At 38.2% G+C, this 20872-nt stretch overlaps 1 protein-coding gene across 2 annotated transcripts in view; it reads left to right on the top strand.

The window, feature by feature from the left end:
- Positions 1 to 20066, top strand: part of lrrc75ba (leucine rich repeat containing 75Ba) — a 52541-nt gene extending 32475 nt beyond the window's left edge. For both annotated transcript variants that reach the window (XM_079827502.1, XM_079827501.1), the window contains 2 exons: positions 15618 to 15963; positions 17461 to 20066. In XM_079827502.1, coding sequence (XP_079683628.1) covers positions 15618 to 15963; positions 17461 to 17694 — 580 coding nt within the window. In that variant the 3' untranslated portion in view covers positions 17695 to 20066. The remainder of the gene's footprint in view (positions 1 to 15617; positions 15964 to 17460) is intronic.
- The last annotated feature ends 806 nt before the right edge of the window (positions 20067 to 20872 follow it).

Genomic DNA, 20872 nt, shown 5'->3' with positions numbered 1-20872 from the left:
TAGACACTATGAAACAAGAGAACAGGAGAGTTCATGAATATTAATCACGTGACATGACATTCACTTAGTGGTCCTACCTGATTTATAATTAGGGACTAGCGTAATAACAGACTGCGGCTTACTGATTCTGTGTTTTCATTTATTGATGTAACCATTTGCCAGGGTCATGAAATTGTCAATTTATGCAGCAAGGCTCCTTTTTTTTTCTTTGCACTGTATCCAAGCAAAATTTAACTCTAATATATAATGAGTATTTCCCAAAAGCATAGGGTGAACTTAAAAATGTCTATAAACTTAATGTGAATTGCATGCTCTAGATAATCTGGTTTTGGAAGAATTTGATGAGTAATGTTTGAGTTCCTGTTGCAATGTCGGTTTTGATTGCAAATTGGTGTGCTGGCAAAAACAAGCAGTTTGTGACACAGTTGAGATCTTTTCTGAAACTCTAGTGGAGACACATGCATGATTATTAGGGTTTATTTCTCAGCAGTAAATCAGAGATCCCAGAGATTAGTATACACAAACAAATTACAATTCTGTCATCATTTACTCACCCTCGTGCTGTTCCAAAGCTGTATTTGTGATTTCAATTTCAGCGATTGGTGCTTCTGTTTCCAAATGGCATGTGATTGGCCGTGTTTATACTTCTGTGTGTTGTTTACCTGTGCTCAGTTAAGGCTATGATGTGATAGTGTTATTTGCAGGCCTTCATAGAAAGACAGACCAGCATCTGCTCCTGGAGGCGGGTGTGAGTCTGAATCTCATGCTGATCAAAGGTGTAAAAGCATCCACTCAGGTAGAAAACAGCCATTGCCATGCCAACGGCGGTGGAAAGCATGTCTTTGTAGCACTTGTCTTCCTTTTCTCTGTCACTCATTCTGCTTGGTTGGTTTTTAGCTTTCAGTATATCCTCTGCATCATCTCTCACCTCTCAAAGCCTTTCAGACCCATTCAGGGATGAAGAACAGGCCCCTGAAAACCAGCTTTACTACTTGTGTGCAGGTTTTGCTAAATAATCACACTCACAATAATATTTTCTTTTTGGTGGAAGACTTTTGATATGTTTTGTCCCATTTGTAGACCGACAGCACAGTCAGACAAAGACACACACACACACACACACACACCAGGGAGAACGATAATAATTTATCATTTAGCATACCTGTCATCCCGGTGTCAGTTGCTTCACTACAAAATAAGTGGGGACAAAATCTATAATAGGAAAAAGTGGTGTGGACCTTACTGTGAATGATGCCTATAACACTCTAGTAGGCCTACCTTTCAAATATTTGGGGTCAGTGATTTTTTTTAAAGGAGTCTCTTATGCTCACCAAGGCTGCATTTATTTGATCCAAAAATACAGTAAAAACTAGCCTGACAAGCAAGACCCACATCAAGATGTTGGGTCTGGGAACACACCATTGGCAGGGCTCAATCCGAGGGACGGGATAAACGGTTGTCTTTCATATTCCCTCTGCATGCAATAGCGCTACAATAGGATAGCGCTAAAACCAACAAGAGTAATGAAGAAGGTGAAGCGGAGCTAGTTGATAGATTAAACTTTTGCCGTATCCGGTCTGCAAAACTCAGAACACATTTTCCTTTTTTAAGAATGACTTCAGTGCCATTCTTTGTTCTTTTCTCAAAGAAAAGCTTAACTCCAAGTCTTCCAGAGTCGCGGCCAAAGCCGTTTCGAAAGACCGCTGTTCGCCAGCTTCTTTGTTTTCAAGTAGCACGCGGAACTGCGTCAATTATGTTAAGCCCGCCCACCGACTCTATACACGATGTGATTGGCCTGACCAGAGTTTGGTTTTTCCAGCTCGCAAGCCAACGGAGAGTTGCTATAATTATAATATGCTAATTTTCTGCTCAAGAAACATTTATTATTATTTTTAATGTTCAAAGTTCAAAAGGACAGCATATATATTGTGACCGAGTGTATTAGCTGCATTCGGATTTAGCATATTCCTTCCATAGACTTTAAAAAAATATGGACGTAGTGTCCGTGACGTAGGGTTCTGAAGAGCAGTTTTGAAGTGTAAAGTCGGCCGTTGCCATCTTGGCAGCGTGTCACCGCACGTCACTCCTGGATAACTGAAAATGGGCAAAGAGGCGGGACGTGGGTGGAGCTGAGGTGACGTGATGACTAACAGACAGCAGATAGACAGCAATCCACCTGTCACTCAAGTGGCCACGCCCTTAATTACGCAGAACTTTAAGGTTTTATATAATTTAAACAAATGTGTTCTAAAAAAAATTAATCCCCCTCACAGCTGTCATGAAGGGCAAAATTAGCTGTATAGACCAAAACCACAATTTGCACCAGGCTGTAAACATGTTTTTTCTGCTGTAAAGTTGGGCATATTATAGGGCTGTGCAATTAATCGAATTTCGATTTCGATTTTGCCTCCCAACGATCACCAAAATAGTACAATCGAGAAAAAACTATTATTTTGCCTTGCGTTCTGAATGAAACGCGCACGCGCACATCCGCCCCTCCCGAACCCACAAATCTCTCTCAGGTCGTGAGTCTCGTGTGCATATCATCCGCTGGAATGTAAAAACTCGGCGCGAGTAAAGATGGCAGAAGGAGGGCAGTTACAGCAGCGTTTGGTGAGCAAAAAAAGGCTAAACCAACTCCGTTGTCTGGGAACAGTTTGGCTTCGAGGAATCAGACGACGAGCAGAAACATGCTAAGATTTGCTACATGGCAGTGGCTGTGACGCAAGGGAACACCACGAATTTGTTTAACCACTTGAAAATTAAACAGAGTGACCTATGACAATCTAATAAAGAAACAAAAACTGACGAGAGCAGGGGAGCCGTGTAAACGTCCTTTTTTTCCTTCATATTTTTCAAATAATTCTCTCTTTGTAAACTTTGTTCAATGCATGCGAGATTGCGAGTGCTGCCATATTTTCGAATATGACCAGTCGTTTTCACCGTCATCACCCGGGTTTAGTGCTTTAGGGTTTAGGTTTAGAATGAGAAGCCGTGCGCGCTGTGAGAAAATGTGTCTCTGTGCGTTCATCCGAGAGCGCGCACACGTCTCTCAGCGCGCAAATATTGAGTTCTCTTTCAAGTCTTGCTCTTAAACGGACAAACTCACACAAAACGTATGTCAACATGTCCATCTTGATGAGTATCTTAGCAGACATAGTCTGTATATGCCTTAAGTGAACTTTATACAGTCGATAAAGAAGACGTGAGGTCTTAAAGGGGCAGTAGCCTTTACTGCTGTCTGTTTAATGTCAAACAACAAAAGACAAGGACATCACTCACCGCTCTTGATTGAATAGCTTTTGTAAGTTTAATAGGATTAATCTTTAATTTATGCACTCAAATATGCAATGTTATTTTACATTTGATACATTTCTGTACCTGAAAACTAATGTTAGACGTACATGAAAAGCATAGCCGAACCATATTGTTGATCTTATTTATTTGTGGTTATCATTTTTACGTGAATACTTTTATACTTTGATTCGAATATATGTTATATTATTTATTTTAATAGTTCAAAAAGTACAACAAATGTTACAATTTCAATTGAATTGTTGAAAGGTGTATTTTTAATAAATACAACACATTCCCAAAGTCATGTGAAATAATCGTGTTACATAATCGTGATTTCAATATTGACCAAAATAATCGTGATTATGATTTTTTCCATAATCGAGCAGCCCTAGCATATTAACATGAGGCTCAATGAGATTCTGCTCCCTTCTGGAGCCTGTCCCTAGCGGCCATTCGATGAATTGCATTTTAAGTCACTTCTGTATTGGCTTCAAGAGAAACTGGGGGAGGTGGCAGCTTGATTCCTTCAGGTCAGTCCTATATTCATAATAAAAAATCAGTTTGAATGTCCGCTGCGATATCTAGTAGTCCTTTTAACAGTTATGGGGTTTTCCTGTGTCCTGACACTGACAGCGCTAGTAGCATTTGTCAGTTGTGTCTTGTTCCCATGTTCACAGTCCTTTCAATATAAAAGTCTTTGAGTCACTGAGTGACTCAGTCATTAAGACAGTCTTTGCCGTCATCTAATGGCATAATAATGTAACTTCTCTTGTTGTTTTCGGTCAGGGACTATTTTTTCCAGCGGAAGGAAGGCTTTTAGTGATTTTACAAGTTGCATTTATACATATATTTGGCTTTAATATTTGCATAGTGTGGTAATTGTTTTATAAAAACAATAAGCCCCCGTGAAGCCGCGGTTTACAGTGAATTCCGCGTCATGCCTAACAACGCCCCCTAGCTGTTATAAATTAACTGTAAATCACGGCTTTACAGGGATTATTGCTTTAATTTACTTAAACACTCACTGACCTCAAACTTTTTTGAAGTGCAGAAGTAATTTATTGGCAGATTGCTATTTATACTAAGTGCAAATAGAGATAGATAGTGTTTTCTTTGCACTGTGTAAATAGTTTTTACTAGATGCCATTTATACTAGTAGTGCACTATATATACTATATAGTGCAAAGAGTGGCAGATACTATTTACACCTCAGTGTATTGTAGTTCAGTACATTATAAAACAGTATGCAAGAATAACAACAACATATTCAATGTAAATCATAAATGGACGGAACACTTTAATCACACTATTAAATACCAGTTAAACACTTATTCCCACTTTTCAAATATTTTCATAATTTTAATTCTATCTCCGAACTGATATGTGATGGGAAAAGGGAGAATATAGAGTTTGGAGAAATCTGGATGCGTCTCGCGCGCAGTCGTGTCCACACAGCTTTCGAAGTATACTCAACCCACCGCAGATGAGTACGGATGACTGAGTTCGACACATGCGCAGTACAACTGTTGTGACTCTTCTGTCTTTCTTGCGCATTCGCTGTTGTACACGCACTGTCCACGTGGTTTCAAATATTGGGCTGCACGTGTGGACGGCGGAAGTATAGTTTGGGCTTTACTCTCCACCATGCCACTGATCCTATTTGATCCTCAGAGATTTATATTGTAATTTTGTCTGTCTCAATCAGACACTGGTGGGCGGAGTTAGTGTAAATAGTCTCTGCCAACAAGGCAGGCTATTTGCTCTTAGTAAACACTACGTAATTTATTATTTTAAACCACTTACAAATATAACATATTTAATTTAAGTACATTTATAAAGCAAGTTTTTGATTGTTATATATTTGTGTGCCAAAAGGGCTCTTTTTTATGAATAGAACATATGAAAGACACTCCCTTTTTCACCCTTTTACCTCAGAATTTCATGGGAATGTATTAGGTCGTGTTTGGTGACAACTACCCACAGTACTTACTAACAATTATAGGGTCTTAATGCATGCTTCTTGTCATGCTCGACTGCCATACAACTGTGGGTCTTTCACTGTCAAAGCGGAACAATTTCTAGAAAAAAGTCTGTCAGATTAGGCCTTACCATAAAGTCAAACAGATGTTAAAGATGCAATCTGCTGGTTTGACGCAGTTAGTTGGTTTCTCATGCCTCTGATTAGCATATTAGACATGACTTCCCTCATTCCTTTGTTCATTTAGACAGCTCACTGAATGAGAAATTCATATTTAGTAGGGATTCTGATAATGCAAGAATACATTTTTGTGTTCCGATTTGCATATTTGCTTTTTAATTTTCACCATTAGGAGATAGTGTGCTATGCTGCTTGCCTCTTTTCAACCATTTGTGAACAAAATCAGATTGACGTGACATGATTTCATAACTTAAATAAAACTATTTAAAATGTGAGAACGAGAAGAGCATGATTACTGATTGTGTAATATGCCAGTAAACCAGGAAAGATTTTTACTTTCCAGCAGTAAATTCTCATTGCCACAGGTGTCAGAATAATAAATCATCAAAGGAAATATGGAAATATCATTCCTTTTTACCTCTGTAATTGCGAAATAGGTATTTGTTACATAGTTATTGGGGCTAGTAAGTTTAATGTATTATGATTTATTCATCTGCCAAAATAATATAATGCCTTTGAGGCCATTCGTTTTGGTGGTTTCTTGGCAAATATTGATATATGTGATATCATGTTCAATTTTATAATTTTTTTGAATAAATTGGCAGCAAATATTTCTTATTGGATTATGGTATGGTAGTCCAGCAGGGTTTTCAGTGAAAGAGAAACAGAGAAGGAGGAATGTTCCTTTGGGCCAGAATTAATAATGGACGTATTTTGCATCATTGAGGACTCTGCAAAAACAAAATGTAGTGATGCTTGAGTCATACACGTCAGGGAAGACTAGACGAGGGAGAAAATGAGGGCTGAGGAAGAAATCTTTTCAGCTCTGCATGGCCAAAATATTGTCTTTTACATGTTTCAAAACTCACATACTTCCATAGACTGGAAATGTGCTGCGAAGGGAACACACATTGGTGCCGTCTGAATGCAGAATGCTTAGTGTCTGTGATTGTACGAAAGCTGACAGTAAGGAAAATGAATGTCACTCATAGCTGCTGGTTGCCAAGGAACGTGAAGTGAGCCCGAAGTGACTGTAATTCAAACTGGCACCCGGTCGTGAGAAACCCCCCCCCTGATAAATAACACATTAAAATTACTCTTTTTTTTTTTTACATATCCTGCAGTGGCACAGATGCACATTTGCAAAAAATACAAAAAAAGTATAAAAAGTTCTTAATCAGTATTTTTTTCTCGTTTTCCAGTAAATATCTTCATATTTATATTTTTATATTAATTGTGGTTATGTCTATCTATCTATATATCGATAGATAGATATAACCACAGTTAATATTAAAATATTAATATGAAGATATCACAATATAAATGTAACAGTTCAGTGAGGTTTTGCTTAAAATCAAGAAAAATATGGCAGCCGTAGTACTTTGTAAAAGAAAAAATCTTAAAACACTCAAAATAGTCATCAAAGATGAGCCAAAGCAGTGATGTATACAAATTTTTGCCCATATTTCCCCAAACAATTACATTAATATTTCTCCCAACTGGATATGAATATAAAAAGGTAAGATCAGATGTTTTATCAGGCTATTATAATTATTATTTAATTTTTGTTTTAGAAACCTACGTGTATGGCACATAGAAGGCCTTGGGACTGAGAAAACATACTGGGGGTGCAGGCTTTACCTCTTAAGAAAAGTATGGACCATTTTTATATTTTGCTCAAAGTAATAAACTACTAAAAGAACTATATACATAACCTAATAATCAAAACTCTCATCGAGAGCACAAAACAAAGTTAACTAGTAATTATAAAGTTTGTCGTCGCCTTCCCTTGCCATTGCTAAATAATCCAAATTAGGCCTTAACATTGTTTATTATGAAATTCTCTTAATATGCAAAGTGTCACAAACCTGGTTTAGTTAAAGCAGCACTATGTAACTTTTCTGTCCGCTAGAGCTTGCCTATTCAAAACAAAGGCATAGTTTGATGACGCCAGGTTTGAGCACAGAATCTTGGACATGTGGTCTTCACCTCATGGTGGAAAAGAATCGGGATAGGTCTGGAGCAGAAATCATGTTCATGGATGCGATTATTGACGGTACTGTAGTATGAAGCAGAGCAGGACCGAGTGTTGTGGAGCTGAGCAAGCCCGCTGGAGCGATTGTTAATAAGATGAACGCAACACACGCCTCGTGAGCAGCAGGACTTTTATTATGACACAGTCGTCGGCGCCATTTCTGCTTTTCCGGTCATGAGTAACGCAGCTCTGTTTATCATATTAGAAACATCTGAGTGTGTTGAAAATTATGTTATGACGTTGATATGTGCGTTTGCTCTGTGGCTGCTATGACACTTGTTGCACACTGCAGTAAGAGTAAAGCGTTTCTGCAAAATAAAACCGGAAACTGAGGGCAGATCTGACGCCATTTACAGGCGACTCCCTCACACGTCCCGGTTCCTTGGGTAAAAGAGCAAATTTTTCACAATTTACAAATAGTTGGAAACGTGGGATATTGTAAGTACTCAACTGAAAAAAATATACAACACTGGCCTAGTGGTTTTTGGATATTTTACTGACATTTCTTTTACATAGTGCATACTTCAAACAGTCATCTGTATGACAGATAAAAATACTTGTATTTTCTGCATTCTCGTTTTCTGCAGCGTTTTAGCAAAAGTATCTATTTTGCTGCTCATTATGTTTCTGCTACTTTTATCAAAATAACTCTTAATGTGACGCTTTACATCTTTAGCGGAAAAGAGAAGCAACAAGCATGGAGCGGAAAATACTTAGATGAAGTGCGTTTGGCTCTAGATAAAAATATAAGAGGATGTAGCACCAAAAGATCATTACCTTAAATGACGCCTCGTTGTTTTGCTCTGCTGCTCACTTTGATCTGTAGAAACGATAAAATTATGCAATTATGTCCCGCGGGTCTGGATGGAACCATGCCGGGGTCCGCCATGTGAATACACTGCAGTATTAGAGTATTAGTAGACTGTCTGCTTAATATCTGCTAACACTTTATTTTTATGCTCCCCCAAGTCCTGACTACATGTCAACTTATTCTACCAACCGTAACCATAACTAACCTAACAGTCTAATAATACTCTAATCAAAAGTTTGTTAGCATGCAGTTGCAAATTAATGAGTTAGCTGACATGTAGTTATTAGAGTTATCTAGCTGACAAAATTGTGTCTAAAGTAGACTATCGAAATAAAGTTGAACCAAAAATACACCATTATATGCAATGTAATATGCAATTGTGTTTCTCAAGTAAATGTATCCAGTTTTAAAGCAGCACTAGGTAGTTTTTGCTCTCGGGGTCCCCCTACAGTTGGGAAACAGTATTGTCCTCTACTACTGTCGTAAACTTTTGTCATCTTACATCAGTGGATGCATCGCACATGCATTTGTTGACATGACAACTATGACGCCACATTCCCACGGGGCTTCGGCGTCAATGCTTCTCGGCCCGTGTGAATGCGGCGTGATAGCCCTGAACACTGCAGGAGGAGTTCACATGCAGGTGTTCTGCTTGCGTCGCGTGTGAAATGTCTTCATCCCAGGTACAGTGGCATATGTTTCAGCATGTCATATGAATATAATTTCATGGGTTTTATTTTTTTCAAACGCCAAATGATCGCGATGCTCACGTTTAGAAGCCAGCGTCATTATAGTAGCCTAGTCTATTGGTTCCCGTTTTTACGGAATCTATATGATACTTCAATTCAATGTTTGAGTGGTAGGTAATAACCATATATCGTCAATATTATAATATCAAGCTACCCTAGATTAATCTGCAAATTTGAAAAATCGATTTGCATTATAGCTTGAGGCAAGACAAATAAACAAATATCACAGACATGTTAGGTATCCTAAAATTTGATTTTGTACGTCTTATGTATTTACTTGCAAGAATGTAGCCCCTCCTCCTTCAGCTCACTCCAACGAGCAAACGCTGGCCCAATGTTGATCCTCGTCCTGCCTTTAATCCGATCACTTTCTCGTTTCCTCTTTTTGCTTTCCTCCGACAAAACCTTTGCTTTCTTATTTTTCTGTGCTGCTTAGGCCATGACTATAACATTCGGCAAACAAATGATAGTTGGGCTCGGGCTCGCACGTCCGAATTTAAGGAAGTGGGGGTGGTGGTGGAAGTGACGTATATGCCGTAAAGCAGTCGAATTTTGTAGTTCTTTTTGTTCTCGGGTTACTACCCGAAACCCGAAGTTTAAAAGTACGATTAAAAACGATACAGACCCCGTCAGGCTATGGCAGACGTGTCACTCAACCTATTGTAAGTCGATGTATCATCACAAGAGTCTTGAAAATGAAGGTTGAAAAGTTACCTAGTGCTGCTTTAAGGTTGTTTAACTGTTTCACTGCACAACTAGATCAAATTATGATTAAGAACTCTTTTTTGCCATGCTTAAAGGGTAAGTTCACCCAAAAATGTGAATAATGTAATTTATTATTCACCCGTAAGACATTTGTTCATCTTCGGAACACAAATTAAGATTTGAGATGGCTCAGTGAGGCCTGCATAGCCAGCAATGACATTTCCTCTCTCAAGATCCATTAATGTACTAAAAACATATTTAAATCAGTTCATGTGAGTACAGTGGTTCAATATTAAATATTATAAAGCGACGAGAATATTTTTGGTGCGCCAAAAAAAACTAAATAACAACTTATATAGTTATGGCTGATTTCAAAACGCTGCTTCATGAAGCTTTTGTACATTAATGGATCTTGAGAGAGGAAATGTTATTGCTGGCTATGCAGACCTCACTGAGCCATCGGATTTCAACACAAATATCTTAATTTGTGTTCCGAAGATGAACGGAGATCTTACGGGTGTGGAACGGCATGAGGTTGAGTAATAAATTACATTATTTTCATTTTTGGGTGAACTAACCCTTTAAAATGGTAAAATGCCCCAACATGTATCGTTTTTAATAACCAATATATCCTTGTCTTTAAATCATTTAGATCCGAAGCAGGATTGGCAGGTCAGACTAATTGTACTATTTTCTGTCAAAAGCTTCTCTCTTGCTGACTTTTTATCGAAATTGATTCCTAAAGCATCTTCAAAGAACATCTTCAGCATTTCATCAAAGCACACAGTCTTTTCATGGGCCAACCTATTGCTATTTAATCGCAGAGACCCCTCAAATGTCACCGTTTAAAGGCAGAGCAGATTGGCTTGTGAGTTAGCAGAAATGAGGCAGCAAGCTTAAAAGAACCACTGTTTGTCAAATTAAAGCCTTTGGACATTCGTATACAGCATAAACCCCGGGGGGTTTGGACCTGGAGTTATATTTAGAAAAAGAAATTGAATTTGGGCCCAAACACAGAAGAGCGATGCCACCTGCTACCAGTGATAGGAAAATGGAGGAAGACTGTCAGTGGGATTTCATGAAGAGATATCAGCCTTTGAGAGGATTGTAATAATGCATTTGCATCTCGGCGTGGGTGTGTGTGTTTCCTTGGCAAATGAATATTCTTTTGATCTCTGTCCTGTCTTCGTGTGACAGTGTATATTGCAAGACTCGCCGTATTTCCATTTCAAACTGTGCATTGTTACCGTGTGGCCCAAATCATGAAGAATTTATCATGTACATCTGTGGAGCTGAGTGATTTTCAAGCAGATGTATGTCTGTGCATGTATTTTATTGATCTTATTAATGGAACTGGGTCAAAATGAAGCACACAGACTGGCATGGATATGGTAATGGTTCTGATAGAGGACTGTGGAGGGGAGGTACTGCTGTTTTGAAAGAAGTTTTTTCCCTAACATTCCCTTTATTTTTTGAAAGATTGTTTAATTTTCTTACGTGTCAGCAGATTGATTCTATTTTGTTTCAAAGGTGAAGTGTACAATTTTAGCACCATTACTGGCACCAAATGCAGTTGCTCTATCATACACCCGGCGCAGTGCAACGCCAAGTGTTTTTTGCTATAGTTTTAGCCTGACGCAGTTATCATTTTCACGTCCTGCGCCACGTTGTTTAAATAGCAAATGCATATGTGCCCATTTGTGCACCCATGGGCGTGCTGGTCGGAAAACGAGGTGTGTTCAGGCGCATTGCTATTTTGAGGCCACTGAAAATGCCTGCGCCATTGACCAACTGAAACCTGGTCTAAAGTCAATAGCGCAGTATTTTTTTTGTTATTTTAGGGCGCGTTAGTAATATGCGCCTATAGGCGTGTCCACAACACACACACACTTTGCTTATTACACACAAAGGGACACGCAGCAGCACACAAACATTTTTACATTTTAAAAGTAAAAGGATTCCTCTTTTTTTTTGAGAGAGGGATTGAGAGAGGAGACTCTGATTGGTTTATCGCACGTTACGCCCAAACACACACCCATGACTCATTAAGAGAATAGGGACAACCCTTTTAGACCGTGTGCCTGGCGTGGCGATAATTTTTCCCGTCGTTAAACTAGCAAAAGTGAATTTAGACACGCCCTACGTGCACTTAGTTACGCTTTAGACCATGTGCCTAGATCATTAAAATAGGGCCCATAATGTTTTAAAACAGGTTTTCTAAACACGCCCCCTGTCTGCCATTGGTCATCCAAAGAGATCCCAGACTCACACGCCCCAGACTCACACCGTTGGCAGACTACTCTAGATCCTGATACCATCAGATCAGTGTTTTAATAGCACCACACTTTAATGCAATTTCTATTGAAACTTGTTGGAATTTCACATTATGATAAATTTGAAATTTAGTACATATTAACTTTAAATCAAATAACACTTAAAATTACAATCAAGTACTTACTTGTATTTGTGCTTTAGCATGCTAGTCAACACATCAAAATAACTACTTTAAAGCAAAAGAGATTAAAACATAATGATATAAAATGCACTTTAAACGTTATTTGTTTGTTTAAGTGTTCTTAAATGTGTTAAGAAACATGAAAGTGGTGTTTCATTTTATTAATATAATATTCTCGCCTGGTATTTATTTTTATAATTTTTTTGTATTAGGTTTTTATTTTGACAAATAATTTTTTTTTGTCTTGGCAGCAAGACAAGACAACACAACATAGGACTTTACAAGGAAACAAGAACCACAATAACAATAATAATAACAAGAGAAAAGGAGAAAAAAAAGAGGGGAGGGGGAGTTAACAACCTTAAAGTTAGATCAGTTCCATACATTTTATATATTTTGAAATGCTATACATTAAAAAAAAGGCTCGTAATCATAGGGGAACCTTTTTTAGTGCTATATAGCACCAATTTTGGTGCTTCAGTGGTTCTTCAGCGGTTCTTCAGAGGTGCTATATAGCACCTTAGTCAAAGAACCGGTGAAGAACCTCTGAAGAACCGCTGAAGAACCACTGAAGCACCAAAATTGGTGCTATATAGCACTAAAAAAGGTTCCCCTATGATTACGAGCCAAGAACCATTTTTGGTGCAATATAGAACCTTTTTTTTTTTTGAGTGTATGTTTCTAAGCGAGTGGATTTGGGCAGTATAAGGTAGACTTGTAGGTAGTGAAAAGGGTCAAACTTTTAAGCTATTATCACTAACAGTCGATAGATAGTTAAGAAAGGGTTCCAAGGTGGCTTCAAAGCCTGCAATATTACCTGAGATGAGAGAATTAGACCAGCCAAAAACAGCTATAGCGGGGTCAAAAGAGAGGTCACAAGAATAAGCTTCTGAATAGAATTTAAAAATTTCGTACCAAAACTCATACACTTTCGGGCATGACCAAAAGAGATGTCCCAAGGTGCCTTCAGCAGATTCACACTTGTTACAGATAGAGGAGGTGGAAGGATAGAATTTGCTAAGCTTAGTCCTAGAATAATGAAGTCTATGTACTACTTTATATTGAATTAGTTGATGTATTTTTTTTTAATATAGTACAATTAAGTGGATTTCTTTTTCACAAAGTAATGGCTTATATTTGACTTTGCGAAGACTGGGAAAGGAAAAAGTATTTTAACATTGAATGACACCTAATAAATATTCGTATCTTTTTTTTTTTTTTTTCAATTTCTGTTATAATTCTCTTACAATTAATGTTATAAAACTAGTCTAATTCTCAAATCCAAAAAGTACAGTTTAGTTGAATGTTGAACTAAATATGAATTTCTTAGCAACTGTACATTGAAACATTTTGAAAGATTTATTGTGGGTGAGTGTAGAAAGGCACTGGTGCACCGTGCACGCAACCATCATCAGAAAAAAAAAAATCATAAAAGCAGCTTTCATCAGCGGCAGGGATCCAGTTTTCAGCACGGTTTGACAGAACAATAGTGAACTCTTGCTGTGAACCATACTTCAGAAATGATTTGAGAAGAAAATAATACTTTAGGAGGTCTTATCTTCCTCATATGGATGTCTAATATTATCTCCTCTTAAAGACTGTATGTTTCCCCAGTATAACTTTGGCTGTTATTTTTTAAAATAGTCAAAATAAAGACAAACAATTTAATGTATTACTTCTTCACACCAATTCATGTGTCCTGTTTTTAAGTTTAGTCAAAAACAGTACATGTATTATCCTCAACAACTCATTAAATAACAGTTTGCACTCATTTCTGCAAATTAATTAATTTGCAGGCAAATCTATGTTAACGTGCATCTGAAAAAAAAAAACCCTTCTTTCTCTACCCAAGTTCTGAAAGAAAGAAGCTTCTCAAAATAAATGTATTTGCATGACTTAAGTGTGCCAGATAGTTATAGCTTTGCCAAGTAACCTCATATCAAAGAGCATTATGGTAGATGCATTATTGGCTGCCTACAGTGCAGTGAAAGTGCATCAGAGAGTACCTGAGAAGTCTTTTCATGACTTTGGACCTTGCAACTAGACTAAACAATCAGCAATTGACTCAAAGGGAAGAAACAAGCTATTTGAATTGGCCAAGTCAAAGACTTATAAGAGGCAATACATGCAAGAAAGCTCTTAAAGCTCTTATCTGATTTCTGCAAAGGCTCTCGATGCCAGCTACTGAAGCCGAAGGATATGTGCAGATAAACTGTATACATGACTAAGTCGTTGAACAAAGAATTGCAAAGGATAGTTTTCATTGAATAGATGTTTACCAGTACTGATGCAAAAAAAGATGACATTTACATACATTCCAGTGCAAACAGGTGCTTCTCACGAGTTGGCAAGCACAGATGTCAGTCAATAACTAACTGTGTACTCAGTTTTTTTATGTTTTATATCTGCAGTGTTCTTCCCAAAAGCTATCTATTCTCAAACTATTGTTCTAAACAGTGAAATTACTAATCAAATTCCAAATGGCAAAGAATAAGTTTGAGAATACTAAATGGTTATAAGAGACTTCAACTTCATATATGTCTCTGAGAACTGTTTGTCACATAAATGCTGTCAGTCACCTAAATCAACTAATTTATTAGTCCTTTGTTGCAAAGCCCCACCAATTTGAGAGCTCTATCCTCATCTAAAGAAGCCAGGCTTACAGTTGGGACAAAAATGCATGAATAATTGCCCACAATCTAATGCCTTTTTCATTGGAAATAGTGACTACCAGTGTAGAATGTCTAGGCAGGACCCACAATTATGTGATGAGTGTCTGTTGTCCATTTAACATCAATCTATGCTCTATTAAAATCTCCCATACACACAGTATAATGACATGTTATAATTCATGCACAAAAACACGGATTGTGTTATTTCATTAAAATGATTTACACTTTTGAAATTGTACAAAATGTAGATAAAACTGTAATTGCTACATTTGTTATAAATTGTAGGGTAAGACGCAATCTTAATGCAATCCTTACAGGCAAATATGAGGAAAAACACTCGTTTGGATTAAGTGTAGGCTACTTTTCCTCAGCACGTAATAAAATGAAAGATTATTAGGAATTCTGATATGATTGCAACTTGGATTTGACCTTTTTTTGACAAAGACTGGACAGTAAAATACATGTAACACTTGCTGATCCCACCACAGCGGTCTTTCTTTCCCCTGTCTCTGGTTTAAAGAATACTGGAAACACAAAGTTATTACAGAACCCTGCTCTTAGCCGGAAGAGAAGGATTTTAATATAGAGCAAATAACCAAATCCTCAACCTCAATTTTGTTAAAGTCGCAGCATTATAAATGATCAGATTTAGAGTCCAAATCACCCTAGTCTTTTTTTAGTCATCTCATTTAATTCCTCGGTATATGACAATTGTTTTTTTCCCCTACTTTTCAGTCTTAAAACAACACTTCAGAAGAAGCTCTGCAGTGACTCGGTGGATCTCTCAGGCATCCCTTTATCAACTCGCGACATACGGCATGTGGCGTATTACCTCCAGACCAGTGGGGGCGCTGTGATATCCGTAGATCTTAGTTTCACTGAGCTCCGGGACGAGGGCCTACGTCTACTTCTGCCCTTCCTGGGTGCATTGCTCAAACTCACAACACTGGCTCTCAACGGGAACCGTCTGACTCTTGGCATCCTTAAAGATCTGACTGAAGCCCTCAAAGAATCCAAGAGGTTCACTTGTCTTGCCTGGATTGACCTAGGCAACAACGTGGACATATTTACCATGCCACAGGTAAAACAACAGAATCTTAAAATCAATCACAGTCCCCCTTAATGTAGTATTAACACTGTTGTACTGCAAGATATGAGGCACAACATGGATTAGCCAAGTAGGACATCCTTGATGCTCCTGGAGCAGTATTCTTTGAACAAAGAGTCATATCCCTAGCCTTAAGCCTAACCTAACCCTAAAATTAAAGACAAGATCTTTGTCTACATATCATACCTAACCCCAGCCTTAAGCATAATCCTCTTTCTCACTGTAATGTTGGACTAGGACCATCAAGGATGTTGATTCGGGAACATGTTCTTTTCAGGTGAATCACGTTATGCAAAATTAATATTTGTTTGACACTTTTTCTGTCACCGTTTTTGACTGGCAGAGCAAACCATTTAATTAAAATCTATTTGGATTTGGATTGGTTTCCCTGAGGAGAAGAGCATCAGTTTGCTAACATGCTTTAGGTGTCCTGAACTAACAATTAAGTCTTGGTTAAAGTTAATTGTCTTCATATATTGTTAGTTCATCATACCTAACGCAGATGTTAAAAAATGTACCTTATTGCAAAGTGTTACCATTATTTTTTCTTTTCCTTTAGTTTGACCGTTGTCGAATACGATAAATAAAGCTGGATTTAGACCTTTTAAACCAAGTTTCTGGGTAAAGCAACATTTGGTTATTCAAGTACTGCTGGTATCCCATCTAATAAAACAATTAAATTACGTAAAGAGATTAACTCATCCAGAGCACATGACTTTCTGTAACATCCACATCCAGACAATAGACACCCCTACCTTAATCTGCACATTGTGTAACAGCAGACTTTATATCGAAAAATGGTGCAGTCATATTATTATGAATGGGAGAAAGTGCAATATGGCGGAATAAGTCCTGTCTTTTAATTTTAAAGAGCCAATCGCTAATTGTTAAAGTCATCACATCACTGCAGCTGCTTATGTTCTTAGACGTGTGCCTATGACTGCACATGCGCATTGGCTGGTCCAGCCTGAAAATAGTTTTTTTTTTGGTCATGATTTGAGCATTTAGAAACACAGTTTATAAGACAGTTGTCAGAATTCATTGGTGATTTCAAATGTAAAATGTATTCGTAAGCTTGGTGAACAGCTTTGGAAAATTTGACGTTTCCCCATTCAAAGAGATAGGAGCTGAACTTGCATGACTGCAATAGCTGTCCAAGAGGTGTTTCAAAGATGGCCGCCGAGTGGAATGACTTGCCTTAAAGCAGTGGTTCTCAAACCTGTCCTGGAGTACCACCAGACCTGCACATTTTGTATGTCTCCCTATATCTGACACACCCAATTCAGGTCTTGCAGTCTCTACTAATGAGATCATGAGTTGTGATAGATGAGGGAGACATACAAAATGTGCAGGGCTGGTGATACTCCAGGACAGGTTTTGAGAACCACTGCCTTGAAGGGACTTTATCTGTAAGTAACTGAAACTCAAAGTTGTTTAACTCAAGTTGAACTGTTTCTACTCTGTTCTCAGCCTCTTCTGGTGGCCCTACGGCGACGCTGTAGTCTAAAGAGCAGTCTGCCCACCATCTATGAGTACACTGAGGGTCAGCCCTATTGCTACCGCATGGAGAGTTCTATTGAAGAACCCAGCCACTACGAAGAAGAGGAGGAGGAAGATGAGGAGGAAGAGGAGGACCTGGAGCCATGGAGCATTGGGGAACAGAAAAGTTCAGGTAGTTTTACCCTGCGCCATTGCGAGAGGTGAACCTATCACGTTCATCTGACGATGGGATCAAGAAAGAATGGGAGAGCGCAAGCAGGAGATTTCTCTTCTCTCTGTACCATTTCTCCCAGTCCAACACCTTTTACCATCTCCCTCCTCTACCGCAGCTCCATGACCTTCCCATTGTGGTTATGTGTGAACCAACAGCATCACATTTAAAGAGCCACCTAAGCACCTGAGCACAGCAAACGGTGAAACACAGCAGTTTGAAACGCTCTAAAAGCTTCACCATTGACTTACTGTGTTGGCAGATGACGCTCCTTGACTCAAGGTGGGGGTTCATTGGAGGGGGCCACAAAGTAGAGTTGCGTAAAAGATGCCGTCTTACGCCCCTCTTCGATCACAAAGAACCAGTGACGGACAGGAAAAGATGCGAATAAAAAATCCCAGAGTCAGTCGACTGGCTGATGCATACCAACGGTGGATTTGAAGCTTGATGGATCCCGGTTTTAACTAGGGTATGGTTAGAAATGATGTGGGGTCGGGTCAAGTTTGGTCGTGTTTGTCAGTGTTGCATTGCTGAGGCCGTCTCTGCCGCAGCAGACTGGACCTATCACCACTCTGTGTGTGCTCTACTAATCTCCCAACAAAAGCCATGAAACCAGCTCAACAGACTATACAGGCGACCCACGTCACGTGACGCAAGCAAAACTGCTATGTCAAGACTTTTGCTTTTTCCCCCCCTTTCCAAAATGTTCACTTGTGAATACCCACGCACCACTTGTCGTGTAGTTGTGAATGATGTTGAATTGCCAGCGGCTTGTTTTTGTTGTCTACTAATGATGAACAAAGCTATCTTAGAAGACAACTGGTACATTTCAACAAAGATACGTTTTTTGTTATATATGAAAGTTTACTGAATGATAACGGTTTCTTATTTATGTTTTGAGTCATAGTCTACATCCTAAATATACCTCTTAAAATATGTCTTGATGTCTTAAAGCATTGCTGTTCCCTTTGGAATGATCCAATGAAACATGGCGTTTCACTTGTATTTTAATATGTATTCTACATTCTTGTCTTGATTAGTCACGTCTGGTACACTTTACTAAAAGTGATAAGTCACGTCTGGTACACTTTGTTAACTGTTCTTAACCTCATGTTCAAAATAACCTTGGCCGTTTTTAAATCTAATTTTGGCAGACAAGTCATTAATGTCAAAATGAATGGACCTAAAGCTAAAGCGCTAATGGTTGTTCCATGGCCTTTGATTACCTGAGCACTTTAGTCTGTTTTTTTTTTTCATCAGGTTTGTAACTGAAAAGCTTGTTGTAGCATTGCCGTCTTGTAACAAAATTTTTATGTCATTCTGAAACAAAAATTAGTCAAACAAATGTACTAACCAGCACATTTAACAAATAGTTAAATGTCAGTGTTATATATGATGTATGTATTCTTTTAAATGTGTCAGTTGTGTGTGTATTTGTTTAATGTTATCTTAATGTTTTCTCAGTGTTGTCGTCGACTTCAGACTATTATATTATATGTTATATTCCACAACAACCATCTTCACAGGGCCTTGACAAATTCAACTTGTGTTGCAAAATAACTTTTTAACTTTCCAAGACTGAGTAACACTTTATTTAGCAGTGTTGCCAGGTTTTCCCGAATTGAATTGGGCTACTTTTAAGTTGTTGCCGCGGGTTAAAAAAAAATTCTGCGGGTTGATTTCCACCCCTGTACAAATTTGGCGCTCCAACATCCCCCCCAGACGTACAAATCCAATGGAGAAAATCGCATTAGGCTATTTTCGAGCTACTTTTGACAGGCCATTGGGCTACTTTTGTTGCTCAGACCAATCCATGTCAACTAACTCTCTTTTTTTGTGATGGTATTTAAACAGACATTCTACTGACTATAAGTAACTAACACTCTGAGAGTTAAAAGACATGTAGGTGCACCGTTACACATAATCAACAGAATGTGTTAAAGGGACCATGAACATAAAGTGAAACCCAAGATTGAATAATCTGGACTACTCAGAACCTATAAAAAATTAATTTAAGTGGCTTCTTTGCATTTGTTGTTTGGCCCTGTGTCTAAATCATTACAATTACCAGGCTTGGTGATTGGTTTGGTTTGATGTGATTATTTGGAATGTTTAACCTGCGTAATGCTATATATGTTATTCATAAACACCATGATGGTGTCAATACCCACAATGCTAAGCAAACTAATACACTCAGTGGCAGGTTATTGATAGAGGGCAGCTTATTTGTCATGTTGTTTATGTGTAAGTCTCTGTCTGTGTCATATGTACCTCTTAATCTGTCCTTCAAACATGTATTAAATCGTTTATAAGACTGTTCAACGCTTCTGTAATAAACTTCTATTGGTAATACCATAAGTGTGGCAAAATAATACTTGCTTTTTTATTTTTAAGCGATGGCAAATCGGCATTTGATGGTTGAAAGTGTCTGTGGGAGGTTGGTGAGGTGCCCATCTGCTGATTGATGAGCTGGAGTGCATGGAGGAGACGCAGATACGTTTTTATGATGGGGGTTGTGCTAGGATCTGTGGCAGCCTGAGGGAATATTACACACACACACATTCTTCTGAAATGTTAAAGAAAAATCACAATTCTGTCATTTACTCATCCTCATGTTGTTCCAAACCCATATGCAGAGAAAAGTAATTTTTTCGAAAATGTGTCATGCAACTCTTTTTTTTAAACGGTAACAATTCCTCTTTTAAAGTCACCATGAAGTCAAAATTATTATAAATGATTTGTCGGTGCACATAATTTTTTTCAAACACAGCCCTCGTGATCTTCAATTAAAATAACTTTCCATCCCTCTTGCCCCCCTATTCTCTTCTCTGATGATGCTACTTTACTGATTCGAGGGCGGAACAACCTGTCACTCACATGACATCACAGCAATAGCAAACTACAACCATCCAATTAATTCTCGATAGACAAAATCAAGTCCCGCCCTTACATTTCTTGTTCGAGAAGCTATTTGACTTGGATATATGTTACAATATGGAAGAAAAGTCATTTCGTGCTGACCTTAAGCTTCTAAATAGACAAAAACCCCATAAAAGCGTCTTTTAAAAAAGTAGTCCATATTGAAGCCATGCGATTTTGTGAGGAAGAGACCCAATTTACATGAAAATCTTCACCTTCAATGTACATTTCAGATAAGATATGACGCAGATT

The sequence above is a fragment of the Gobio gobio genome (genome assembly GCF_949357685.1).
Source record: "Gobio gobio genome assembly, chromosome: 10".
Taxonomy (NCBI): domain Eukaryota; kingdom Metazoa; phylum Chordata; class Actinopteri; order Cypriniformes; family Gobionidae; genus Gobio; species Gobio gobio.
Note: the sequence above shows the minus strand (reverse complement) of the source record. Positions and strands in the feature narration are given on the sequence as shown.